The 23,714-nt window shown below is 41.5% G+C and overlaps 2 protein-coding genes across 2 annotated transcripts; one reads left to right on the top strand and one right to left on the bottom strand.

Annotated features, from left to right (window-relative positions):
• The first annotated feature begins 2,968 nt into the window (after positions 1–2,968).
• On the top strand, positions 2,969–4,694 carry map1lc3cl (microtubule-associated protein 1 light chain 3 gamma, like). The gene is made up of 4 exons (XM_023296873.3): positions 2,969–3,153; positions 3,259–3,314; positions 3,405–3,511; positions 3,766–4,694. The coding sequence occupies exons 1-4, from the start codon at positions 3,096–3,098 to the stop codon at positions 3,953–3,955; spliced, it is 411 nt and encodes a 136-aa protein (XP_023152641.2). The 5' UTR covers positions 2,969–3,095; the 3' UTR covers positions 3,956–4,694.
• Positions 4,695–9,104: 4,410 nt separating this feature from the next.
• ehd1a (EH-domain containing 1a) lies at positions 9,105–22,799 on the bottom strand. The gene is made up of 6 exons (XM_023282007.3): positions 22,047–22,799; positions 17,187–17,284; positions 12,766–13,007; positions 11,713–11,883; positions 10,595–10,759; positions 9,105–10,247 (listed from the first exon to the last, which is right to left on the bottom strand). Exons 1-6 carry the CDS (start codon positions 22,433–22,435, stop codon positions 9,714–9,716), a joined length of 1,599 nt encoding a protein of 532 aa, XP_023137775.1. The 5' UTR covers positions 22,436–22,799; the 3' UTR covers positions 9,105–9,713.
• Positions 22,800–23,714: the final 915 nt, after the last annotated feature.

Genomic DNA, 23,714 nt, shown 5'->3' with positions numbered 1-23,714 from the left:
CAACTCAGCTGCAACAAACCCACTAATCACTGCACACATTAGCACCATGTGCTAACTGTGGCTAAAGAACCTCATTTACCAAGACAACTCTCCTGTACAAAGAACTAAAACACACCAAGAAACACATTAAAGACGATTTTACTGCTGGAAGCTGCAAGCCAAGGCCTAAAGAACAAACTGAAGCAACGGAGTCAAACCCAGTTCAGTGGTGAAGCAGAGGAAATGTTTGTCTGCAGCTAAATAAAGCAGGAAGACACTGAGCTGCTCAGGTGTTCCTGATAACACCAAGCAGCCACCTGGACAGCCAATAGGAACACAGCTTACTGGAAGTCCAGAGGGCGGGGTTAGTCAAGGAAATTTAGTTTAAAGTTGAAGCAGAAAGTTAACAAAGAAAGTTGAAAACCACCTTCTGATACCTGAAATCTCTGAGTTTTCACACAAAGAACACCTGAACATGTCAAACTGGTTCCATAGTAGAACCATCATTGTAAAAACGTCATAGTATGGTGTGTTGCTCAAAAAACATTAGGACCTGGCTGTCACGGAACAAACATGTAAGAAACATGAGAACAGAGAGAACCCAACCAGTAGGTCACAGTTTATCATCCCCCAGTCATCTCCTGAAGTCCATATGGTGAGAGACATCAGTATCTGGTTGTTAATTTACCAGAGGATGCTTATAATCATGCTGATGTGGTCTGTACTCTACAGTATTTTAGTGACTCAATAAATGCCTAAGTTGTTTTTTTTTTAAATGCTTTTTAGTTTTTAATAAACATTTAAGAGCCTATATGTAATCAATAAATGGCCTTTGCCTATCTTAAGAAAAATTCACTCAAAACTCTGATATGTTAACAGTACTAAATAAATCAATAAATACATGCATACACACAAAAATAAGTTCATACATTAACTGTGTTAAGATAAGATTTAGATTTTTTAAAAAGTTGTTTATGTTTTTGCAGAATCCAGTGTTGCTCACTGGTTGGTCATTACATTTTGTTAGTTTGATTTCACTGTTTAAAATGATGCCACCTCTTTTCAGACAGAACCTGTGATAATAAAACAATACAAAATTTTTAGTTCTGTGTTAATAAAGCACTTAAAGCTTTAAGTATGGCTAAATACTTTTTTCAAAATTAAATATATCACTCCTTAGGTGGTAGTGGCCCCAAGTTCAGTAAAGTTGGAAAGATATTCACAGATTCGGACTTCCAGCATCAATAACTCATTAGATATAGGTTGTCAAAACATAAACGGTGCCTCTTTCCCATTGTTGCAAGGCAGACAATGTGCTACAAGCCCAGTTTTATCAAAAGTAGCTGTCTTTCAAGCTACAGGAATAACATTGGTGTCTATGGAGTGAACAGGGTCCGTCTGCAATTTGCAAAACCACTGCAAAAGTAAAGAGAGACAAATATTCAATAACTTCACTCTTATACATTGTAGTGTCACTAAAATCACTGCAGCCTTCAACTGGCTCCTGTTGACAAAGTGTTTTAACAGAAATGTAAATGCTGTAATTTGATTCTTTTAATGAACCATGTAACTTGAATGGATGTGATGCTGGTGTGACCACAGTGCACACATCTGATGTTGCTCACAGTGGTCCAAGGGACGCTCAGGGAGTTTGTGTGTTTGCTCAGACTCATGGAAAATTAGAGGGAACATTGGTGGTGGCAGCATCATGATGTGAGAATGCTTCTTGGCAGCAGACTCTGGAAGGTTTGTAAAGGTAGAGGGTAGAATAAATGCAGTAAAGTATAAGGAAATCCTTGATAATAACCTGATGCAGTCTGCAAGAGAGCTTCAACTTGAGAGAAGATTTACTTTCCAACAAAATAATGACCAGAAGCACACAGCCAAGGCTACAGAGAACAGACAGCGGTTTTTGGATGGCCAAGTCAGAACCCAGACCTCAATCTAACTGAGAATATTGTGGCTGAACTTAAAAGGGCTGTTCACTCATGGTCACTATATAGTGTGACAGAGCCTGAGCACTTAAACAACAAAGATTGGGTAAAATTGTAGTGTCCAGATGTGAAAGACAGATTGAGATCATCCACAGAAGCTCAATGTTGTAACTACAGTCAAAGATGCAGGGTGCAATCATCTGTTGTACATTTTACAGTTTTCATTTAATTGACATTACTTTGTAGATATCTGCGAAACTGTATTCACTTTGACATGAACAAGTCTTTTTTTGTCAACTCTTGTCAAAAAAGGAAAATTAAATTGACCATGATTCAATGTTGAAAAACGATAAAAGGGGAACATTTCCAAGAGGGGTATACATTTTATAGGCACCATATTGTCCTATATATGAGTCTGATTTCTATTTTTGAATAGTAGGCAATCATACGGTATTAATTATCCCAAAGAGGAACCATGACAGAGGATTACATAAAGATAAGTACTGAGATACTGCATCAGAAAGAAACACAGCACTTTGTACCAACAGCATCAAACAGCGTCAGTCTTGTCTAAAAGATGAGTGTATAATGGAGGATATGAGGACAAGATGACCATCAGCCATGAGGTCAGAGGTCAGAAGTTAACACATTGATCAGTTTCACAGCAACCAAATCTAATGGTAAATGTGTCACCAGGTTTCTAAGTGTGACAGTTCGGATCATCTGGTCTTGTTCATGGACTGGAGGCTCCTCATGTTTGTCATGTGTTGCTCATGCTCTTCATGGTGGGCTCCCCTCATTACACCACTTTCTTCATGTTTGTGCCCCTCTGTGTACGTGACAGCGGCGCCGATATCACAAGCCGCTGCGAGAATGCTGGCAGTGAGATAACCAGTATGTGTGAATCTGGTCTGAACCAGTAAGGAGGGCAAGAACATGCACACAGATGCATCCACACACTGCCCACCAGGACGAGGAGTGTGTCTTTGTTTGCTGGTGTCACATGTCAGCTCCTCCCAGCTCGGCCTCCTATAAAACACCGGTGGTTGCAGCGGCTCAGTGGGGTTTGCTTACTTCCACCCGAGGGGACTTCACCGTCAGCCCGGGCAAGACCGCCACGCCGGTGCCACACCGCCTCCATCACCACTGGTGTCTGCAAACTGCCCTGAGCAACAAGCAAGCATGGCTCCTTTTGAGAAATCCATGGAGATGATGCCCTTCAAGCAGAGGAAGTGCCTTGGTAAGACAACTCAACTGTTACATCAACTTGTATTGTAAAACTGACCTCACAGTGCATTTTAAAGAGTAAAATGTGTATGAAATTGTGTGTTCCACTTCTCTGTAGCAACAAGAAAAGATGAAGTGTGCAGTATTCGCTCAAAATTCCCCAACAAGTTGCCTGTGAGTGGGTTTAAATTTTGCTATTTTGCCAATGTAATGGTTTTTTATTGTGTGTTGTTTCACTGCTAGTTGATGTGTTTTTGTGTTCAGGTGATTGTTGAACGTTACATCCGTGAGAAGACCCTCCCCCTGCTGGACAAAACTAAGTTTCTGGTTCCCTTTGAGCTCACTTTGGGTCAGTTCCTCTGCCTGCTCAGGTGAATGATCTGCGCTTCACTGCACAGTTGCATCTGAATCTCACCTCATGGCTCATTCTAACTGCTCAAGCAGCTTGTTTTTATCCTCAGTCCAAACCTCCCCTCTCTTCACTTTCTCCCCCGAGCTGTCAAACTGTGCATTGTTCCCTCGAATTCTCCACGCCTCTGCCTCCCTCACATTCCCTCCTGCTTTGTCCTCTACATCTCTGCTCATTTTCAGCCTCAATCCTCCTCACCCACTGTCTTTCCTTTAGGAATAAGATCGCTCTGGACTCCACCCAGGCTCTGTTCCTCCTGGTGGCAGAGAAGAGCATGTCCTGCATGTCCTCCAGCATGGGCGAGGTATATTCCCAACACAGAGATACAGACGGCTTCCTCTACATCACCTACGCCTCGCAGGAGATGTTCGGAGCACCTCATCTGGCAGCGAGGCCGCCCTGCTGAGCCTGACACAGATATATGAACTGACCAACAGTGGAGACACCACATGACCAAGCTGGAGAAAAAGGACCAACTGAGCCAAACTGACGCTGTTGTTTTATTCCAGTTTTGTAGCCCCACAACTGCACATCTGCCTACCTCATCAAACTTCTCTGGACTTATAAACAAATAAAATCAGCTGGTTGGCTCTTCGGCAGGCCAAAACTGCACTGGGGTGGACAAGGCTCATCCTTTGAAGACTTTGGTTTGGACTGATTCTATGATTGGCTTATATAATGATGAGACATTAGGAGAAAGAGTTCTACTCAATACAGAAAGTATTGTTTGAAGTTAAACAGTGTAGAAGTAGCAACACACTGAGTGTAGTGATTGTACTGTTCCAAAAACAAGAAAATATTAAAATCACAATATCAGTATTGTCCCTTCTGTTAGGCTGTAAGCAAAAACTGTTTTCATGTTGCTGTAATGGTAGTACAGCCTGTCTAGTGGAGCTTCACATCCTTCTCCACCCAACAACAACAGGGTAAATATCTTAGCTGGCTATCAGATTCCTTCTTAGCACTTATCTCCCCTTTATCCTCTCCTTTTTTTAAAATTGCTCCTTCGTCCTCCCTCGAGAATGTGAAACTGTCCCACAGATTCATCATTACAGGAATTTCTGAGTCGCTCTTGGATGTCATTTATTGCTGCTCTGATGTGTTCTGTATCAAACTTATCACAGAATAAATTCTCGCTCTTTGAATCCATTGGTTTTGTGTGATATTTACTTGTGTCTCCTGAAGCATTAAATTACACAGGTGAAGATATAATGCAGTTTGAACTGGTGGTGCTTCAAAATATCAGCTTTTTGGGTAATTGGGTGCATTTTTGGTTAGAGATTTGGATGCTTTGAGTAGAACGAGTCACCACAAATGATGCTGAGGTAAAATACAAAACAGACATAATTTCATGTCCTTTCAGGGCTTCATGGGGTGTTTACTGATCTATACTAACCCCAGCTGCAGCAGTGGGTGTGTTACACTTGAAATCCCATAATTTCGCTGCGTACTGACACACACAAGTGCCTCATTCCTCACCTGCCTTTGAGAAGTGGCACTCCCCCACATGAGTGAGTTATATAAACCCGACCCAGTCCACTCCCCACAGGGGTCAGTGTGTCAGAGGGCCGGAGGGCTTATTTTTAGACATGGACGGGACAAATACTGAGAGATGAGGGGAAAGAATGAGTCGGGGGTGTGACAGGAATACAAATTCAAAACAAAGAATGAGATAAACAGTAAAAAAAAAAACTGCCCTCTGGAAACAGTGGGAGAAAAGGAAGGAAGAGGGGAAGAAGAGATGAGGGGAAAATGGTGACGTCTTCACAGAGGAAGACAGGAAAAAGGAAACAATGTAAAGGAGAGATATACAGTGGTGGAGGGAGGCAGCTATCCAAACACACAGTGTACAGAAGCGCAGGGATGTGGAGTCACACTGCCTCCCACTTCACACCACTGTGGACATTCCAGCAGCTTTCTGGCAATACATTATCATAGCTGAACAGGAGGAACCTCAGAGCTGCTGCCAGCTGTAAATGATTCTTTGGACCACAGAGAACTCAGCCTTTTTTAGTTGTTGTTGTTGTTGTGTGTGTGTTTGTTTTTTTAATCTTATTACCACGTTTTACACAAGCTTTCATTCCATTTTCACAGAATTGAAAGTTCTTCTCTGAATTTTAACCACTGCTGCATTTTTAAATACATGAAGTCTTCAGATTTTTATTTTTAGAAGTAGCAAAGAAAAAAAACGCAGAAATCAGTATCTGAAATGATGTAGAATACGATGTTTGGGAGCTTTTACTCCTTCTGTTGAATTATATTGTGAATATAGAACATGTTGTCTACAATATTAACTCATATTCCCACAGGACAAAATGTTCATTTTAACTTCATTAATTCATGAACTTTGTATTTGTTAGTCAGGGCGTTTCATACACTTAACATTATCTTCTAAAAAACAGCATATGAACAGAAGTACAGAGGCTACACCAGAGGATGCAAACCACTCATGAACAAGAAGAATAGGAAGGCCAGGCTGGAATTTGCCAAAAAGTACACAGATGAGCCTCAAAAATTCTGGTACAAAGTTTTATGGACTGATGAGACAAAGACGAACCTTTACCAAACAGATGGAAAGGCTAAAGTTTGGAGAAAGAAAAGATCTGCTCATGATCCCAAACATACAAGCGGATCTGTAAAACACAGTGGAGGTAAGGTCATGGTTTGAGCTTGCATGGCTTCTTCTGGGACGGGCTCACTAATCTTCATTGATGATGTAACATATGATGGCAGCAGCAAAATGAACTCAGGAGTCTACTAAAAACATGTTGACTGCCAATTTAAAGAAAGATGCAATCAAACTGATTGGGAGATCCAAGATAATGACCCACAACGCACTGCCAAAACAGCGAAGGAGTTCATCAGGGGCAAGAAGTGGAAGGTTTTAGACTGGCCAAGTCAATCTACAGAGTTCATCCTTATAGAGCTGCATTTAACCTGCTAAAGAGGAGACTGAAGGGAGTAACCCCCAAAAACAAACAACAACTGAAAGAGGCTGCAGTGAAAGCCTAGAAAAGCATCACAAAAGAAGAAAGCAAAAGTTTGGTGATGTCAGTGAGTCACAGGCTTGATGCATTTATTGCAATTAAATATTAAGTCTTATTCACTTTAATCTATTTTAAGTCTCTCTGTTCCAATACTTTTGCTCACCTAAAAAACAACTGGTGTTCCGTTACAAACAATGCTATCTTCTAAGTTGTGTATTAGATCCAGATGTAAATACCTGGAAGTAAAAGCTGAAATGTTGATCTCTTCTCTCATATTCATGGTTTCATGTCAAACCCAAATGTTTTCAGTCTACAGCAAAAATAATGGATTTGACCTCACTGTTCCAATACTTTTGGATGGGAGTGTATTTCAAATGTATAAAATGTGCATAAAATCTCAGGAACCTCTTCTCTCGGGCTTGGATGTAAGAAGATGCTGAACAGTCAGAAGAGTCAGCACTTAGAAACTAATATTTATGGCAGTTTTATCAGTTATACATTACCTTTCTAATAATCAGTCTTTTTTTTCTCTTAAAATTTTCTAAATATTAGGTCTATCTTATACATTTTTGTAAAATCTGTGATTGCGTATTAGGCCCTATGGCTCACCACTATGTTAACTTCTTTACTGGTTTATAACATTTGTTTTTTTCCTAAGTTTTTTTTCCTGAAAATATTTCAATTACATTGTTATAAAGATAAATTAAAATGACTAATATGAGGCCCAGTAAATGTCAAACACTCAAGAGAAGTAACAACAGAAAAAAGTGGAGAGTCAAAGTTACACTGATGTTATTTACTGATGAAAAGAAAATCTAGAATGATCACCATGTGTGTTTCTGTCAGTGAGTGAAGTTGTAGTTTCCATAGATGTCTGTCCAGATTCACATAATACACTATGCAGACTTTGAAGGTATTTGATAGATGAGCCAAGATTGGAATCATCATTTTAATATCTAATCAATCTGAAATATGTTGACGATTGCCCTCTGCTGTTCCTGAGTTACGGTGCTGAATAACAACCAGAAAAGTGTTTTTGCAGAACATTAAGAAGTCGTAGTGAAGCTGACCTTTGACCTTTTTGGTTTAAAATATCAACACCTTCATCATTTCATCACATCAGGCATTTGTGTGAAATTCTGTTTCATGAATTCTGGATTTACAGCCAAAAACCTGTTTTGTGAGGTCATAGCGGCCTTGACCTTTGACCACCAAATTCTAATCAGTTTATTGCCAAATTTGAGGACAGTTTCTCAAGGAGTTCCTGAGATATCGTGCTCACACAAATGGGATGGCTGGACAGACAAACTGAAAACGTAAAGCCACAGCTTGCACAGAAGCATAAAATGAAGGAAAAGTCCAAATCAAATACAAGTAATCTGTGCAGCTCTTTCTCGTCGATGCACAACGCTAACAGCGAGCAGTAGTGCTGTGCTGATGCTGCAGCAGAGGACAGCTGAAAAAGTCCACAGTCCGTCTAAACACCTGTAATAACTTATAAAGACACAAGAGAGCGCCTCTGGACTTGATCACAAACCAAATGCCATGTGTATCTCATGCTGCCTGGTAATCTAGTGAGTCAGTGTGCAGACTTTCAATGAGCCTCCGTGCAGGCTGAGTGTGCGGATGAGACAGAAATGCATGACTGTGAGTGTGGCGTGAAAATGAAACGCAACATTGTGCGTTTAGGAGGTAAGCTGGTGCTCTCAGCTCTGATTCAGAGGTCACATATATTCCACACAATCAGCTGATGCTTCCAAGTTAAAGCTGATAAATCTGTAGAAATGTTAGCGTACATGACCAGACACGAAGCGTAACCGTGTGAGGTTGTTTACATTATTCTTGGCCTCGCTCCAACCACCTGGCTGCTTTTCCCATTACAAACGCAGTTCACACAGGGAAACACCTGGGGCATACAGGCTGCTGAGGGTGATTTACATTTCAGTTTCTTATATCTGCACCCTATTTTAATCATGCAAAACAGAACACAGATTCAGACCTGCTCAGGTTATATAATAATGCAGGTTCATAAGGTGAATATAAACATCTATATTCAGACTCTCGAGCGAGCTTCCGTCCTTCTGTTTATGATTTGTTCGTCTCCAAGAGTCAGGACTGACATTTTTTGCAAATTGTCTCCATGTGTCCTCTAAAGAATGTCACAACTGTCCGCCTTCACCACTGTTTTAAATTTGCCCTCAAAAATATGCAGTCAGTGGCGACTTATGTCACGAGTAAATTACCTTATATGTCCTCCAGAGACTCGTGGTTTGACTCGTTGCGTCCTACAGAGGGCAGTGGACGACACTAAAACTATTCAAAAGGGTGGATTTCACAGAAATGGTTGACCTCTAAGTGACTCAGTCCTTGACATTACCCTCGGTGACAAATGACTACAAATCAAAACCACAAAACTAATATTCCGTTCAGGTTTATTTTGCAAATATTCATTAAGTCCCCCTCCTCCTGCATTTTAATAAGTGGCACTTTCCACAAGACATTCTTCTGACAACCTCAAACCACTGCTATGTGTCACACAGATTAAATACAGACCCACATGACCACGAATCGGCTGGTACAGTATTCCTTTTTATTTATCTGGCAAAATAATAAAAAGGGAAGCATTTGGAAAGAGTCAAAGTTAACAGTCAGGAAATACAAAAATATAGATAAAGCAATTCTAACAGCTGTTTTGATTAATTTCCTCCTCTCTCCAAATGGGAAAAAACTATACTTCTTTGGATCAACATATAATAATATGGACTGTGTATTTATAAGACATCTTTAACACAGGATGCAGAAATCCATGTTCAGCCCCATCATGCAACCTCCAGCTACCCATCAGTTCATAATCCAGTAATGTCCTTTCATCAGTTTGCAAATCAACCTCCCTCCCCTCATTTTTTTTTTCACATAGACACCTGAATATTATCCCCTAATGCACAAAGATGGACCTGCCCTCCCTCCCTCCCTCCCTCCCCCCCCAGAAACCCTCCAGTCTCTCTCTGGTGTAAAAGATCACAGCAATACCTCCTCTTGGTGTGTCAGGAAGTGTGGGGACTCGCAGCTTAGTGGAGGGTGATGCTATTCAGGCCTGCGGCTGGAGAGTCTTAAACACGCTGCAGCGTGTTGATGTCGCTGATCTCCAGGCTGCTTCCCACCCTCCTCTCTGGACCTCTAGGCCTCCATCACCGTCCCACGCTTGGATGGGGGCACCAGGTGTTCAGGCAGCGACGGCGGCAGCTCATGGCCCTCCAGCTTCACCTTGATCAGGTGGTTGGCCAGGGCGAACTCCTCGTCATCCAGGAGGCCGTCTTTATCCACGTCTGCCAGCTTCCAGATCTTTCCCAGGACTGTGTTGGGCAGCTTGGACTTCAGCATCTCCTTCTTGGCCGCAGCGCCGGACACTTTGCCGTTGATTGGGGAGAGGGTGTAGAAGATCTCGTCGTAAGTGGGCTTGTCGCGACCCACCACCCACTCTAGCTCATCGATGCCTTCACTGGCACCCTCGCCGTAGCCGTGGCCAAAGGGACCAGTCATGGTTCCTTCAAAGGCTCCACCCTTGACGGACTGGCTGGGCATGGCAGCCTCCTCCTGGCGCACCATGGTCATGAGACGGGCGATGTCGTTGGCCAGCATGTCCTCCACCGCCTCCAGCAGTTTGGGCTTCAGCGTTGCAAACTTGGAGAAGTCCTGACCATTCAGCAGCTCCTAAAGAGGGGGGTTGGGAGAAAACAGGAATTGGCGATAGAAATAGATCAGTCTTCAATGGCTACCAATGGGAGTAGCATACAAGAAGCAGGATTTCCTGACAAACCAGGAAAAATAAATCTCATCCCCGTCCTGCCCCATCCTGGAGGGCAAGAGCAGGAAAGAAGGTCAAAGATGTAAAGAGTAAAGGTGGGAAGGTCGTTCTACTCTGAAGGGTTTGTTTCTGACATTTTATGTAACACCCAAAAATAGAGCTGTTATTTGATCAAATCTGTATCTCAGGGTACATCTCAGTCTGTCATGGGGGTGGTGACATTTCTCTCTGCATTAATCTGTTAAAATCTCACCTGCATCTTGGCAAGTTTGGGGAAGTCTCCAGGTGAGATCTGGTGCTCCTTCTCTATCTTGAGGTAGATCTCTCCCAGGTTGGCTATCAGCTCCTTCTTCTTGGAGTCCTTTCCAAACACGCTCGGCATCTCCTTTTTCAGAGAGCTGATAATGTAGGCGTGCACCTGGACGCCATGAAAGGAAGAGGACAGACATTTTCAGAGATTATTGATCTTTTCACTGGGTATCTTAGGTAATTAAAAAAAAAGAAAAATATGGCATAATCAGTCATAGATCCTGGAATTTTTAAGTAGGTCATTTTAAAATGTGCTAACTAGTTAATGAAGAGAAACAGACAAATCATATGAGGCACAAATTACCATTAAAAGCATCAGTTGAATGTTGTAAACACTTTTCTGGAGAGGATTTTAAAAGTTGAGAGACATATTTCTAGACCAATTGCAGAAATAATAAATAATAAATAATCCCCCTCTGTTATTTATTTTTTCCATCATGTTACAAAGTTACTGGTTTCAAAATTGCTAGAATCTTCAGACATACCTACTTCTGCTTGTGGTTAATTTAGAAATAAAAAACCAAACAAGTTGCATTAAACGGGACTTTTTTGTATAACTCTCCCCTTGTTGGCGGAGGAGAGGAGGTAGTGGTAAGAGAATGCGAAATAACAAAAGTGAAAATAGGTCAATGAGGACAAAAAAAAAAAAATTTCTTTATATTTTTAAGTATGATATTGGCAGTGTGTGGGTCAGTCCACCACTTTTGAGATATTCATGGTCCTCTGAGGGTGAATCCTGCTGATTTTGGTCAATTCATGACTTTTCCTGCAACGCCACTACGAGGCTGACGTGTGGCTTTGAGTGACGAAAACTATGTAAGGATTCTGATGAAAATTGGCTTAGGCATTCATTTTCATTGACTTTTCATTAAATACCATCATCAGGTCAGAAATTAGTTCATCACTTACTCTGTTTTTCATAAAACACCTATAAACCGTAAACAGCTCATTAACATTGTCACTGAGAGCATGTTAGCATGTCGGTGTATTTAGCTCAAAGCTCTGTTGTTGCTCACAGAGCAGCTAGCATGGCCGTGGCCTCCTACTCTTGTTAATGCCAACCTTAGCAAGGCGTGCTCGTTTGATGAGGTCGTTAAGTTTGCGTAGAGCTGCATTGCGTGGCAACGACTGGATGTCCAAAAACAGATCCTGCTCCTCTGCTTCAAACAGCTTCCTGTTGTCTGGGACCAACAGGGGCTGAGCCCAGAATGATCCGATGTACACACGCACCACCTGGAATAAAGTTTGCACAGGTTAATCTCCATTCATCTTCATTTCCTTCAGGTTACACTTTACTGCCCACACCCACATAAAGGAAATTCTTTCACAGGTCACATTCATGACACTGCAATCTGGCTTTTGTATAAACAGCCACAAAACATTTATATACTCCAAAAATAGGATGTGTGATGAACACAGCACTGTGAGGTTGTGAATGAAGCTAAAATAAAATAAAATGTGCGTTCTGTGCTTCATGTTCTGTTTAAGGGCGACACATTCCAAGCGAGTCAAAGTCAATTAATAATTATCTACATGATCCAAAGGTTTCTGTTGGATCAGTTTATGAATATGGCTCTTGATCAAACATTAACTACAGTCAGGGAAAAATCATAAGACAGGCTATGTCATGTGATACCAGGTAGGACATGGGATTTGACATAGACGGTATCGTAACCATTTCACTTTCATTACATTCACACATTAAGGAATATTTTCCTTTTGTCTTTCAGTAAAGTGACTACCTGAGAACACTACTTTACCATGACTACTTGTCCAGACTGACTTAAACTGAGCTTAACTGGCTATGACCTCTCCTGATCACCCAACAACTGATTACTACCAGCTTACGAAGACAAGTTCCTGCAGTTAGTGTGTTAAAGAACACACAAGCTTGAATGTATTTACACAGACAGCATTTCTGATCTTCATCCCAGATTAATCCAAACATTATCAATTTAAAAGACATTTCACACATATAAGACACAAAATCAGGAATGGTTTCCTTGTAGTGAATTTATCATGTAACTACCATAACCTTGGTCTCACTACTGTTATAGTCTGGTTTTGACTACACTCTGTATTATTTACATTCCTCTGCAAGGTTTTTTTTTTCACCTCGGGAGTGCCGATGATTTTTCCCAAAGACCACATCAGCGCTCCGTAGACTCTCATCAGCTGCTGCGTGCTGATCTGGTCCGCCTTATTCAGCACAACGCGCATTTTGTCCTCGTGGTTCTTGAGGGCGCGGATCACCTCGGAGAACTCGTCCGAGATATCCAGCTTGTGGGCGTCAAACAGGAGGATGATGCGATCCACGCGCTCGGCAAACCACTCGAGCACCGCGGCAAAGTCGTATCCTGGAGAGAGAGCATGAGAGCAGATTGACTGTTGAAAAATCTGCAAACATTCTTATCTGCAGAGATTATTAGCTTTGTATATAGCTGATTTGATGGGCATTTTCACCACTCTGAATAGACTGACTATCATGAGATAGGAATAATATTGATTTTTTAAAAAGTATTTAGGCTGTAAGCAACTGTCTGACATTAGCTTCCCTACAGGATGCTGCATTACTGCGATAAGCTCTTAGTGTGAAGTGTCTTTTTGTTACATACATAAACTCCTACTATGATGAAATGAGAAACAACACTGACACTTAAATGAAGTATTCAGAGGTTTTAAGTACCGAGGAAGACGCATACTGAGGCAGTCTGCTAGCATGTGTGCCAACTGTATACTACTATCTTCACACTCTTGTTAGTATGAAACCATATTTCACAGCTTACACTTGTACTGTGTTACAAATATAAAGCTTTCAAGTGTGGTGAAATATAAAGTGTAGCCTGACATAGCACTCAATGGCTCTAATTAGACAATAAATTGTGTGTTAAAGGAATTGTAATTGTGGGTTCTACATTCATATTCTGAGTCATGTTGATCTAGTAATGTTTAAATAAGGGCTTTCAAGAGGCACGGCTTTATCCCCTGGTTACCGATTAACTAGCTTTACTGTCACAACAGAGACAGGTGGTGTATAAAGGTGAAGACTAAACTCTGTCCCTCTGCACAGCCCGACTTGCCAATCTACAGACTCAGGAATGAATGACCTCTAGCAGGAACAGAAGCTGCAATGTCCCTTAAAAAAAAGATAAATATAAATTAGGCAAGAGGACAATGGCAAAGACATAAAGTGATAAAATGCTATGTACTGTCAGTAGCAAGGATAATGTTAAACATTGAGTAGCTTAACAAAGGTGTACAGTAAACACATTTTAACTACTGACCACAGATGCTTACTGTACTATTCGCCTCCTTTGAAAATGTAGGAAACAAGGGGCTCACTGAGATTACATAAAAACATGCCTTTCTGAGTTTCATTGCCTTGAGGAGGGAGCAGGGAATTCAGAGTTGTGGTTTTGATTAGTGTCTGTGTGTCATCTGATCAGAAAAGAATGCAGTCACTCCAAAAGCTCATCTCGGCTGCTGCACAATCAACGCCAGATCTGCTGCACATGCATTCCAACATGGCTGGCTTTTGTCTGTGGCCAAACACATGCATACAAAAGAGGGACACAAACAGAGATATAATCGATGGAGAGAATTACACAGTGATACAGAAAGATGAAGAGGGAGGCCTAGAGAAAAGTGAAAAATAAAACGGAGAGGAAGAGAAAAACAGGGGGTGAGTAAAAGTGAAAGTAAGGGGGGGAAAAACACAACTGTCAATTGAAATGAACAGAGGGGATGGACACAGGAACACGCCCTCAGCAGAAAGGAGCATATGACGTGAAAAGGGGAATATTTTAAGTCAGAGATCCCAGTGGGAACCAGCTGAAGACATTTGTTCATTCTCTCTTAAGTCTGTTTTTACCACACGTGTCACGGAATCAGAGAGAGACAGCTGGCCGAGCCCAGACTTACTTATAGCACATAGCATCAACAACTGCTATGTGTGGACCATATGGGCAGACATGCAGGGATGACACATTTGGACAGGCCTTCAAATTATGTGTCAGTCATAGAGAGAGAGCAGAGCAGAGCAGTGGAAAGACCAGGAGACTTGATTACATTCAAATCTTTTGGATAATTGAGGGACAATTTTGGCAGTTTGCTTTCTTTCTGGGAGAAGAAATGAATCTACGGTCAGAAGCTAGTTAGCTTAGCTTAGCACAAGACATATATTCTTATTAATCATTCAGTCAGGAAAAGGTTAACAAAGTAGGAACAAAAAAAAAAAAAAACATTGATGTGGCTTTTTCAGTCTAACAAACAGCCCAAAGTTTAAGCATAATTACTTCACTTTTTTATAGAAAGAAAAGCGAGAGTCTGGAACAATCAGTTTGATATTAGAGTGTTATCAATCTTACTTCCTAACTGTCAGCAAGAAAAAAAAAGTGTATTTCCCAAAATGTGAAAGTAATTCTCAGAACAAGGTCACAGGGTTATTACATGTTGTGGCCGTAAGTTTCACAATTTTCAGCTCAGCTTCTGAGAAATGTGTTTTTATTCTGTCCACTACATTTTGCTGAATGGCTTCAGCATGGCAATATTCACAGTCAAGTCATCAGGAGTGACTATGGGAAAGACATCAAGTAGTTCTGCAAAATTAGTTTTATTCTAGCTTTCATCACTTCAGTTGACTAAGGAACAAACCCTAAGCCACATATGCTGACCTAAACAAAAATGAATACATGTTCAGAGTGTTATGCAACGAATAAGCTCAGTATCTATGAATGGACTTGACAGTTTCTCAATGTTTTCTGAAAACTTATGCAGTTATGAAGTTATGTCAACCCTACCATGTTGCTCTACATTAAAACTACAAAAAAAAAAAGGTTTGGTGATATCTGAGAGGTCACACACAGCCCTTGTTAACTGAGTAACATTGAGGGGAAGTCTGAAATAATACCACAACTTCCTGCAACCCGGTACAAAGTTAATATCTGCCATTATTCTCAGCGCAGACACACACGATGCCCGTCACACCTGAGCTGCACCATCCAATCAGTTGTGTTTATATATGAGACAGTCCGTACAGTATGTCTGTGGAGTACAGTATTGTAGTGATGTTTATACAGAAACACAGTGGGGGATAATGTGTGTGAGCGAATGCAGGTGTGTGTGTGCGCGCTTCAGAAAGGGAAAAAGTGTCTTTGAGAGTAAGAATGTGTAAGTATGTATGTATAGAAACAAAACTGTCTGAGGAGTGAGGCGTCAGATTTTTGTCTGCTCTCTCTCTTTAGACAGGGTCACCTCAGCATGTCCCGGTGTCTTCATTCATTCCTTCATTTACACTCGTATGTTTACAGTCGCTTGTTTGGCCTTTTCAGCTTCTTTGACATCAATCTGTCTTTCCTTCTCTCCTAGCACTACTTATTAGGCTCTGAAGCTATAGATTAGTTTTTCCCTTGGTTTATATTTAAAAAAAACACAACAAAAAATAATACATAAATAATGAATATTTAAACGAATAATTACCAAATTAGTTGCAGATGAATGTTATACTTCATAATGTTTCATATTTCCTGTCTTCCTGTGTCTCATGGGACTAAATAATAAAGAACAGGCTGGAGGATTGTGTAGCAGCGCTGCGCAATACAGGCAGTGGTGGTGGTGATGGGGGGGTAGTCTTGGGAAACTCTGCTATGTTTGCCTTTTTACTCCATTTCCCTTCCCTGGAGTACACAAAAACTCCACTGCGTGTATGTGTACTTCCGCTTAAAACAGGCTCAAATCAGGTAGAAAAAGCAGAAGCTCTGTTCTGCTGCACTGTTATCTTTTGCCTATGTTCTGTAGGATCATCAAAAGTTTGAAGAAATCTGTGTATGTGGCAATTTTGAAGTGACCCTGTAGGTCACAGTATCGTGGAAGCAAATGGATAAAAATATGAATTGATTCATTTCCGCAAAGCACGGGCAAATGACTAAGGTATAAAGTGATAAATAATACAGTGTAAGACATGTGGAAAGGGTATGCATAATTTTGAAAATGTAATAAAGCAAGTTCAAAAATTGCAATAGTGGGGTCAAATTTTCAGGTGTTAGTAGGATTTCAACTTCTTAAACACAAAACCAGCTAAAGGGTGATATTAAAACAGAAAGAAAAAGATACAAGGATGTGAAAAAAACACAGGTACAGAGACAGGAAATGAACATCAAAGCGCTGCATGCCCTCTCCTTCCAACTGTCAAGTTGTGAAAGGCCTCCTTCAGATTTACATGAACAGTTTGGTTGGCTTTGACCTGAGGGTATAAAGGGTTTAAATACAGGTTTGACAGCATTCGAAGCAAAACTGCTACAGTTGACTTTGTGGAGCACTTGCCAAACATAAATAAAAGTGACAGACTTAAGAAGAGCAAGGCCTGTATGTAGGTTGTTTAAGCAAGTTTCGTTTTTAATATCTGAACTTGTGACTTCCTGTGGGTTTATTCTGCATGTGTGTTTCTGGATAATGTATTTCTTGGTTTTTGAGTAGAGGGTGTGGCGTTAAACACTGCTAATGCTAGTGATGTGTGGGTGTATGTACGTGAAGCAAACCTCTGCTTATCCTCTGCTTCTCCCCTGACAGAATTCCAGGAGTATCGATGATACTGATGCTCTCCAGGACGGGGTTAGGCATCTGAGCACACATGAACCTGCAGAGAGAATACAGAGATGAGAGACAAGAACACAGAGGTGAGAAAAAGAAAGTAAAAGAGAGAGCGCAAGGAGAAAGAGTGAGAGTATTGAGAGCATGACACATAGGGGTAGCAAGAGAGAGGAAGAAAGCACAGAAAACCAGTCTGGTGAGAGTGTTTATACATAAGCTTGGCATTAAACAGACACTATTCTGGAGCTTGATACCAACAACCTCCTCACTCTCAGGCAGTAACATTAGTGGAATATCTTTGCTAGAAGAGACACACAACTAAAACATAACTTAGCAGTGAGTGGAAAGGAATATTGGGGTTAAGGTGGCACATACCTTTTTGAAAAACTGTTCTTATTAAATTACTCAATAAAAATAAGTACATTTTTTTTCGGATGCTTGGTCTTTATGTTCACACTACGGCTGCTACTAGCAGTTATTTTCATGACTGATTATTCTGGGCCTTGAGTGTCATCTTTAAAATGTCAGAATGTTGTGAAAAACACACATATGATGAACAAAAAAGGCAAATCATCATATTCAAAAACTGGAACCAGTTAGGGGTATCAACTGTTTATCAAACTAGTCAATTAATCTTTTTGTTCATCCACTAAATGATAAGTTGCAGACTGGCTGAAACTTTGATTGTAGTTTGGATGTTTTTCTTTACAACAGTGAAACTACATAATAATATAGTCAGATTTTCCAAACAGTGCAGAAGCTTTGCTTGTAGGAGGTCAGCATTGATGTAAGAATGTTTAATAAGGGAAACACAGGGACAATACATAAGCTATAAATTGTAGGCCTGAGTCATTCCCACTGCTTCATAATTCACTACACAATGGACTCATTAAAGCTGTTGCACTGAGGTTTAAACTTTAAAGGAAAGTGTCGCTCCCCAACAGAAACCAAGCCAAGACACCCACACACACAGACAGGCAGGCATACGCACTATAAAGCATGAAAGAAGATGACTGGTTTTGCATAAACCCACAGTGTCCCACTCAGGACAAAGGAGGGGATTGTTGAGACACCCCATAGCTCAGAGTACTACTTCTCACTCTGCTGCCCTTGCAGTCAAACTGAACCGATACTCCCAACATGAGCTCAGAGGCACCCGGTCATAAGACTGGGAAAACCGTGCTTTTACATTCCTGCTGCAACCACACTCAGTGCAGACACACATATGCACACCAAAAAACCCTAACAGAGGTCCTATACCACACACAGGGGAGGAAAAGGAAAAATCTACAAAGACCAAGTCAAAGAAATATGAGAAAATGGCTTCATGCATGGAGAGCCTATGCACGATATTACATTACAATAACAATGACTGTCAAAGATAACAAACATGCAGCTTTTTCCCTCCCTTTCATAGCTCATGGTGTATGTTATCACGCTGGAATTTTGGCTCAGGTTTTCCATTTAAGTATCTATCCCAACATTTTTTCCACCCAGAGCTTGTAGGAAAAAAATCTCAGATGAACTCGAGCTGGAATTCTTAGAAACAGAGGAACCTTCCAGGCGTGGGGGCCCCAGATTACATCCTGAAAAAGTGGAAAACTCATCTGTGAGGATGGGTTGGCTTGAATATTCCATATCAGACCTGCCCTGGCTCCAGCTCCTGACAGAAGGTCTTCCTCTCCTGCCCCACCTTCTGACCTATGACCTTCCCTCACATCGTAACTTCAACTTCCCGTAGAGAGGAGGAAACAGGGTGGCTGTCGCTAGCACTGAACATCTGAACAGGGAGGTTAAAACTGTGTCAGTTTTCCACATTTGCTTCCTGTAAAATCCTGCCTTGTGTGGGTGAATAAATGATCTACTGTATCTGTATCTTCATGTATATTTGTTACGCTCTTTATAAAGCTGTACATGTGTCATCCCCTATCTCAGTAAAGTGCAGAGTCAGTGTCCTGGAATAACAGGACTTGAGCAGGACAGGACGGAGCAGGACAGTGTGGGCTGGGGTGGGCCAGTGCGGAACTTAAACTTTGCTGACGCTGGTTTTACTGACTAATGGCTTACAGAGAGCACAGAAATACATAGGGGCCCTCTGACTGCAGTGGCCTTTAAAATAAAAGGGAACAAGAGCTGAAAAATATGCACGCTTATCTGGAGCTTGAAAAGAAGCATTAATTTACTTTTGTGGAAATATTTGGCACAAAATTACTGCACAGGCAACGAGAGGCTGCCAGAAACCAACATGCTACAGAATGGAAATATTAAAAAAAATCTGCAAAAACTGGCAAGCTAGTAGAGTACACTGTCCACTACCTCTTGGAACTGCCAAAACCAAAAGCAAGCCGTGGATGTAAGAATCGCATGACTGATTTGTGTTTACTCTCTTCATAAATAACTGCTTACACTCAGGGTAAGTCCCATCTGAGCCTGGTAGTTAAAGTCTAATCTGCAGGTTAAATGACTATGGTTAAGAGCTACAGAGAGGAGCTGCCATCACAGACTCCTCAAATCAGTTAATTAACAGTCTGAAACTTAATATCTCACATCTACTTTTATGAGTAAAAACACACTGAACCAACCAGCTGAAGGCCAGTTCAAATACTTCTGGCCTCCAGAGAGGAAAATGGAAAATTGGCTTAGCTTGAACCAAAAACAGCCCAGTTCTAAATCTAAATCTGATTCCTGACAGAGAATTTTATCAATTGTAGTCCTGTCCTCTATGGCTATGTGCCATGTGACCTGTTCAAGCAGGTCATGCACCTGTTATTGTCATACTCACATATCCTGTTATGCATGATCATGTGCACTCTAAGCCGACGTATGACCACTGAACCCTGCATATGCCTCCGAGGCAGAGATTCAGACTGAATTCAAAGAGAACCACAAGCCCCATGATACTACAGGATTGTGTCCAACAGCTTGACAAATGATGCTGCGATGGACAATGGCCTTTGTTTATACACAATCTTATCTGGTTTCCCCTTAAGTCTGTAATAAACTTCAAGAAGTGAATCTTGGCGTGTGAAGTCTAGCGCCCCCCTAGAAGAGTTATCTGGAAAGCATTACTTCATTTTTCAGAGTCTGAATGATGGCACTTGGCAGAAGACTGCACTCATGCAAGACAAGGTCCTTTATAATAGAAGGAAGGGATGTCAGTGGATAATGGGAAATAGGTCTAACTGGGGAAGCGTCAGCTCAAGTGTTTGTATTACTACAGCATATGGCAACACAACCCACTTGATAATCTGAAGCTAATAACAGATTAAGCATGCGACTGTCTACAAGTTAGTCATTTGTTAGTGCTTTATTTGACCATCTGTTTAGCTGGTGATTCCTGCACAGGATGACACCACAGTGCAACCCGGCATATAAGGGGACATTTCCCATCCTCTATAGGAAATGACAACATCAACAATAAGATGATTAACATCCGATGTCATCACAAATCCACACACAAAAGGCTGGATTTGGATGTTCTAGGTTTCACCAAGCACTGTCATACCGGCTCTGACTCATAGCACCTTGCACTCTGAGCTGGACTGGGAGGAGCTCCATTCATATTCATGAAACACTTTGAGACTTTCCACTGTCCTTGGCTCTCTTTTTCTTTTTGTAAAAATACACCAAGCCAACCAAGTTGTTTTTCTCTACCATTTGTGTAGGTCACTTTCACTTTTGCTTTTATATTGCCATATTCTAAAATTGCCACATTTTTTCCACTTTTGTGTTGCATTAACTAGTGAAAGCCCCACCTGTCAATTACTTCTGAGTCATAAGAGCTTCTGCCTTGTTGCGTCAGACCTGCACATCAGTCTGAATAGCAGACATAAGTGTAATTCATTATACTTTGGGAAGTGCTCTGGAAATTTCCTAAGAACATCTGTTGTATCTAGATGATCAATCACATGGCTCAAACTCCAGCAAGCTAAAATGTCTAAACACCTTCAGCGAAACACCTGCTGACTCAACAACACTCACTCTGGTGTCACGAAAATGTTACAATACTACAAGAAGATAGATACCAAAACCTTTAACCCTTTGTGATAAGGTTTCATAAAGTACTGAATAAGGGAGTTGGCTCGTCGGTATGTATTGATGAGGTAACAGTTATATGGCCGAGGGATATGGAACTCATGGCACCGACATCCGAGGACAAAACAAGGTCAGCATGTTGCCTGGCAACGCTGCTTACAACTATTTCAATGTTCAAGGGGCCACAGTTTGACATTGGGACAAAATGATCTGTCAAGAGTGACTCTGCCAGGTGCTTTACAGACCTGAGGAGGGGTATGATGGTACATTAACTGGAAAGATTTGATGCAGAGTGAAAGGGAACGGACTTCTTGTTAAAGGGAGAAGATGCTGGAAAGCACCTTTCTGTCCTTTGCTTTGCTATACACAGGCTGGATCTGCCACCTGGCTATTGACACCAAACACCCGCATTCTCTCAGGATGATGAAAGAGGGAAAAGTCTCACACACACTAGGCTCTGCTGGAAAGATTGTGCAACAGCATACTATGAATCTACCTTGAAAAAGTTTGGTACGTGTGAGGACTTGTAGAGAGGGCATTTAAATCCCAGGTGATATGCTGTTATGACACGTTTCAACACACACAGCTGTATTAGCTAATGACAGTTCAAGACAAGCATGACACTGACAGGACATGTAGTCATTTCATTCACAAATTATTAACCAACTCTGGGCTCTAAGTACACATATTCTACAATCCTACTGTACCGCATTTTTCACATTGCTCACTCTAAGCTCTTTAGTAAGGTCTGGGGAATTTAGCTTCGGCTTTACCTGTTGAGAAAAGCGTTCCCGAAGGCGTTGAGTTTGCGGAAGGGCTTCTTGGGGTCGACAACCAGGGCATTACCCGGTATTTGCCCCTCCTGATCACCGTGCATCACCGCGATGAAAGAGTCTGTGGTCGGCTCGGGGCCAATCCGCATACCGGGGAAGTCCTGCTCCATGAGGTGGCGGATGAAAGTGGTCTTTCCGGTGGAGTACTGACCCACCAGGAGGACCATGGGCTTGTTGTCGAAGTCGGCATCTTCGAGTGCAGGGGAGTGGAAGTCGTGGAATCGATACGTGTCCTCCAGCGGGAACAGTTTGGTCCGGTAGAGCCGCCGCAGCCCCTCCGACACGTTCTGGAACAGCTCGGGGTCCTTCCGTGAGGTTTTCTTGAACATGGTGACTGATTTTTGCCCTTAGTTGACACAGCTGTGTCAGTCTCTCCTTGAATAATTATCTGGTTTACTGGTGTGGATCTCACACACCGCCGAGAGAGTAGCTGCCTGCTGGAATGAAGCAACGACTGGGCGAGGTCTTAGAAGTTTTTGTCTCCACCCTCCCCTCCGCTAGCTAACCAGTAGCCGCGCACTACGAGTCATTCAGGGAGGACTCCCTCTTCAGCGGACCCCGGCTAATGTAGGGCAGCCAGCCACACTCCACCACGAAGGCAGAGCTCTGAGCAGATATATATTGTACAATACTAAAGGACTGTAGCTGAAAAACCCAACAACCACAAACAGTCTGTGATCTTAGCGTCTTAACGGTCGGCAGTCACTCAGCAGCCGGCTGTCACTTCTTCTTCTTCTTCTTATTTGGCAAACAAGGAAGTGCTGCGTCACCGCCACCTACTGGTTGGAGTGCGGATCAGCCTGTCTGATAATTACAACATCGGTCTAAAGAAATGAAACAAAAGCACATTAATTTGTCTAAGAAACTGAATGAATATTTTCTAACGCTCACTTATTCAGTATTTTTTTGTAGAATATCTATAAAATCAATGTTTTTTTCAAAAAATATTTCTTAGGTGCCTTCATTCTGCCTCATATTTCTACCAAAAAGGTCACATATTTCACATTAAAGACCTCAGCATTAAAGACCTTAGCCCCGTGCCATAAAGCAGCTGAACCAGTGCAATAAATCCCAGTGCAATAACTCTTGAACCTGTACATTTACCATGGACAGTGCAGTTTTTGGTGGGTTTGTGCAATATTTATTTCTATATTATTTATCTATTTGTTTTCATACATAAACAATAGATATTTTCCATAGTATATTTTTTATTTATATATTTTATCTTTATCTGTTGTTATCATTTTATCCCACGAAGGAGTTGCACTCAAAATTTTGTTGTACAATAAAGGCATTTGATTGATTTGATTGAGTTGTGTTTTCGTGGTTCTTGTATACTTTGAAGTGTAAACTAACAGCTGTTAGGATATGAAAACGTTCCAGTCTGCCATTCCTCAAGTCCTCCCCACATCTAGTTGGCCTCCCAGCTTTACAAGCGAGTAAGAATTTGACCCCAGTGTTACCTCACACCTAACCAACAAATACTTCAAACTTTGTATAATATTGCCCCCTCACTACCTGGTACTTCCACGTTCAAAAAGAGCAGCTGACACGCGGTTCACCGTGTTTATTTACTTTCTAGAGCTGCTCCTCTGACATCTCAGTCAC

Source organism: Amphiprion ocellaris, chromosome 13 (genome assembly GCF_022539595.1).
Source record: "Amphiprion ocellaris isolate individual 3 ecotype Okinawa chromosome 13, ASM2253959v1, whole genome shotgun sequence".
Classification (NCBI taxonomy): Eukaryota; Metazoa; Chordata; class Actinopteri; family Pomacentridae; genus Amphiprion; species Amphiprion ocellaris.
Note: the sequence above shows the minus strand (reverse complement) of the source record. Positions and strands in the feature narration are given on the sequence as shown.